This window comes from Aulonocara stuartgranti (assembly GCF_965226115.1).
Source record: "Aulonocara stuartgranti genome assembly, chromosome: 14".
Classification (NCBI taxonomy): Eukaryota; Metazoa; Chordata; class Actinopteri; order Cichliformes; family Cichlidae; genus Aulonocara; species Aulonocara stuartgranti.
This window is the reverse complement of record NC_138950.1, coordinates 29710240-29714392: the sequence shown is the minus strand read 5'-3', so window position 1 is coordinate 29714392 and position 4153 is coordinate 29710240. Positions and strand designations below refer to the sequence as shown.

General features: G+C 41.2%; 1 protein-coding gene across 4 annotated transcripts in view; it reads left to right on the top strand.

Annotated features, from left to right (window-relative positions):
- Nucleotides 1-4153, top strand: part of ankrd13b (ankyrin repeat domain 13B) — a 43530-nt gene that overhangs the window by 1537 nt on the left and 37840 nt on the right. For 2 of the 4 annotated variants that reach the window (XM_082503789.1, XM_082503790.1), the window contains exon 2: nt 1015-1160. In XM_082503789.1, coding sequence (XP_082359915.1) covers nt 1053-1160 — 108 coding nt within the window. In that variant the 5' untranslated portion in view covers nt 1015-1052. Of the gene's footprint in view, nt 1-506; nt 1161-4153 lie in introns of those variants that run through there. The other 2 variants (XM_082503788.1, XM_082503791.1) reach the window with 2 other exon arrangements.

Genomic DNA, 4153 nt, shown 5'->3' with positions numbered 1-4153 from the left:
TCTCTCTCTCTCTCTCTCTCTCTCTCTCTCTCTCTCACACACACACACACACACACACACACACACACACACACACACACACCATCCCGACAACTTAGGACAGGGAGGGACAGGGCGTGATGATAACCTTATGTTCTTAAAAGTGAGGTGGTTTCTGTAGAATGGGACTTAATCACAATCTAAAATTCATGCTGACAGAAAAGTTACTAGATGTTAATCAGATATTGGATATAAGAAACACATTGCTCCATTTAAGCAGAAGTATCGCGATCACCCAACCTTCAATGGCTGAGCAGCTTTAGCAGTCAAATGAAACATTAAAGTGCTATTGATTTATTGGATTTATCTGTTTCATTTTTCTGTCGTGTCGACATGAAAATAATGCAGAATAAGAGTAGAGGAACTGAAAAAAATCAAGAAGGTAGGCTTTCATTTCAACTTTGATGAATTTTGTCTTTTGCTGTCATGTCGTGCGCTCCCCAGCCTTCTCCACAGTACGCCCACACCTCCTTTATAACACTCCTATGCTATGTGGGCCTGGTTCACTTTAAACGCATCATTTCGATTTCTTTTTTCTTTTTCACAAGGCATGTGTTTTATCAGAGCCCTGACAGCGGATTGGCTGAGTATGCGCCCATTTCATTGCAGCTTGTCAATGCATCTTTCTCAGTCACCACCGGATGGGAGGAGAGGAGGATAGACGCGTTAGAGTAGGCAGGGGAGAAAGAGAGCGAGGAAGAGAAAGCGAGAGGAGGAGGAACGGGTAGATAAGGAATAAAGGTGTAACCCAATCTACTGACACAATCAAGGGAGGGCTTTTTCCCCCCTTATCTTTATTTCTAAATGATTTCATGGGGCTTTGGCGTTTATTCTAAGCAGAGCGAGCAGGGAGCCATTCACTGTTTCTGACGCGTAAGGTTGCCCCTACACGCCTTTGGGCATCACCGCTGATGCAGGATGATAGGATTAATTGTATAGCGTAAATCTGTGACAAAGTATTCTTGCGATCCACAGTGAAGAAAGAGGAGGAGGAGGCAAACTATGATCCGAGGATGATTTCTGCTAAGAAAACTCCGGAGAAGAGTCGTTATCCTATCCACTATCTGGTGTGGCACAACAAACACCGACAACTGGAGAAGGAGCTTGCAAGGAACGAGCAGGTGAGACGGTGAGGGGGGTGGAAAGGCGATCAAACATATTTTTTTCGTTCCATATATAGAGCTATTTTACAGGCGATTATTAGGTATGTCGATCCATAGCTGTAGATAGTGGCGGAGAAGCTGCCATCCACGGACCACCTTATTCAAGAACCTTGCCGGTATTAACGCAGTTAATTGCTATAGGGTGGAGGGTGACACTTGTGGACCGTATCGTGCTCTCGAGTCTGTGATATTTTCTTATTGCCATTCATTTTGTAAACCACAGTGTGTCACAACAGGCTATACATGTCAGGTCTGTGCTGCGCATAGGTACCGGAAATACCCAGCCTCCCTGTAATGTAAATATGTATAGGAAGTTGTGTCAGGAGTTTATTCCTGAAAAAAAGGAAAATCAAAGTGAAACCTCATGGGGTTGAAATGTGTGTGTGTGTGTGTGTGTGTGTGTGTGTGTGTGTGTGTGTGTGTGTTTAAGCAGCTTTATTGTTATCTACTCAAAAGTGTAGGCTCTCCACCTTCCCACCAGCACCTAAACCCTTTGTGAGTGGGTGAGACAATGCAGATACTGTAGCATGTGGGCGAACAGTTGCCAGCGACCACAGTAAATACAGTAATAGAACCATTAAGATACACTATGGTCTCCAAATATGAGACATACAGTAATGGATGGATATTTGTCACAGCGGTAAAAAGGAAGGGACCAGATAACACGATAAGAATAACACGGTGTGTCATGTGAACAGATGCTTGTGAATTCAAACAAATACAGAGGAGAACTGCTTGCATCTTGCTCAAGCCATCATATTTCTACACGTGTGTGCACACATTTACGCACACTTGCCTACGCATGCACACCCTCACCTTCATGTGGTTATAAAATCATAACCTGGGGAGCCATTTCTTTAGACCAAAAATGGTCAGCTGTCAGTTCACCACAGTTCCCTGCATTTACAGTAACAGATTGTGGGAATGACATGTTACATTTAAATCCTCACCATAATAATAACTATTGCAAAACACATTGCACACCTCGCAGTTAAGAGGCTCTAAGAACAGACCTCTCATAGTCAAGTCAGGGCTAGAGGTGACATAGTTACTGCGTTTCATGCATAGAGGAGATGAAAATGAATCATGTGAGCTCTTGAGGCGGAGGAGACAAAAACTTTTCAAACCCTGGCTGCTGGCTGAGGGCTTAATTAAAACTGGAAGGGCACTCACTCTGAGAAAGCGCTCTTCATTCTTAGTCAATGCACTATCTTGCAATTTTAAAGAATCTGCTCCAAAAATGTAACAGGCCGTCAATGCTCCACTTCTTATTATGACGATTATTCAAACTCTACAGAGAAAACATACCTAGCCAAACATGTGCAGTCGAGTAGGTGTTCACTCAAAAACTGGATTAGTTGCTAACCTGGGAGAGTGTCTCATATTTTCAAATGTCAAGATTTATACATTTAAAGCAAAGGTGTGCATCTTCAGTCAGTAGCTACACTTGCAGGGTCTCTTAAACAATGAAAGTGTCAGTGGGCCATTGATTGGTTGGTTTCACACTCAGAAATGCCCTAACAAATATTGGATGGATTGTATTGGATAGACTGCGTTACACTTAAGTGCAGAGCAGTTGTTCATGGTCCCCTGAAGATGAATCTCATTGCATTAAGTATTCCTGCTAACTGGGAAACGCTGGGAAATTTAAGGTGACGCAGTGAGAATCATTACAACAACCCAGTCGCGGGAAGGACTACAAACATTTTATCCATTTCCTGAAAGAGACACATCTGCCTTTCAAGCATCTCACTGTTGTAATGTATAATAATGGAATTTCTAATGGCCAATGTCAAGCAACACAGGTAGATGCTGACCTGCTCGCACCTTTTTATGAAAGTAGCTCGCTAATGATATACCTCTAGCTTGTAATTATTAACTGTCTTTGCATTACTTCTGTACTTTGTGCGTCCCTCCCTCGTGCCTATAATTCGGCAACAGTAGGCAGCTCGTATAGTTTATACCATATATTATTATTGTATTTATTTTGCCACCATCTAAGTGTGTTAATGAAGTATTAAATATTAACACATTACTTTACTGTAGCTAATATTTCACATCACGGTCAGTAAACAGAAACTTCTGGCCAGGTTTGGTTTACACAGGCTCAATAAATTTGCCCTCATAGCTCCATAGTAATTCATTTTTCAGGAACTCTTGTATCCATAAATATTTTATAATGCAAATTTTTATTCCTCTTCTGCTGTGCATTGGAACCTCCTACTTTTTTTCTTTTTTTCTTTTTAAACTAATCCAACCAGATCGTCTGCTACTTGTTTTTACTGCATTAGAGCAAACAAAGTGCTAAATGTGCAAATGAACTTTAGTAAATAAGCACAGCTGATCATCTTCCAGTTGCAAGTTATTTTTATTGCACTTTATTTCAGTTACAGTACACTGGGCAATGTCTACCAACTGTCATTATGCACCCTAGGTGTATATGAAATTTAAAACAGTGGTAAGATTACAGTCTGTTTTCTCTCCTTGCTTATATTAGAATATAACTTTAAAGATATTTCCAAGAACATAATGATTTTTTTCCCACATATTCCTTGCATTTTCCCTGCCAGCACCAGGTGTGTTTTCTCAGAGTCTAAAGCTCAACGTGTATGTGGTGACAGGTCGCAAACTACAGCAAAATGTCTCTTCATGTGATTGTATGCTCATGTGGATTATGTTATACAATCCTGCAAACCTTTTCCTCGTTTTATAAACCAATGTCAGCTTTAAGAATTAGCATTATATCCATGAACTCATTTGTGATGCATTACTTGGTATGCTTTATACAATCAACTCCTAGAACCCAGTTGCAGTACTTGTGTTGCCGCCTAAACTAGGACAGCCTGCATGCAGCAAGCTTGGACTCTCAGCTTCTAGCAGTCACAAACCTGTGAAACACTCAAGCGAGCACATTAGTGATGTTGATCTCAGGTGTCGGGAAGTATTCTAGA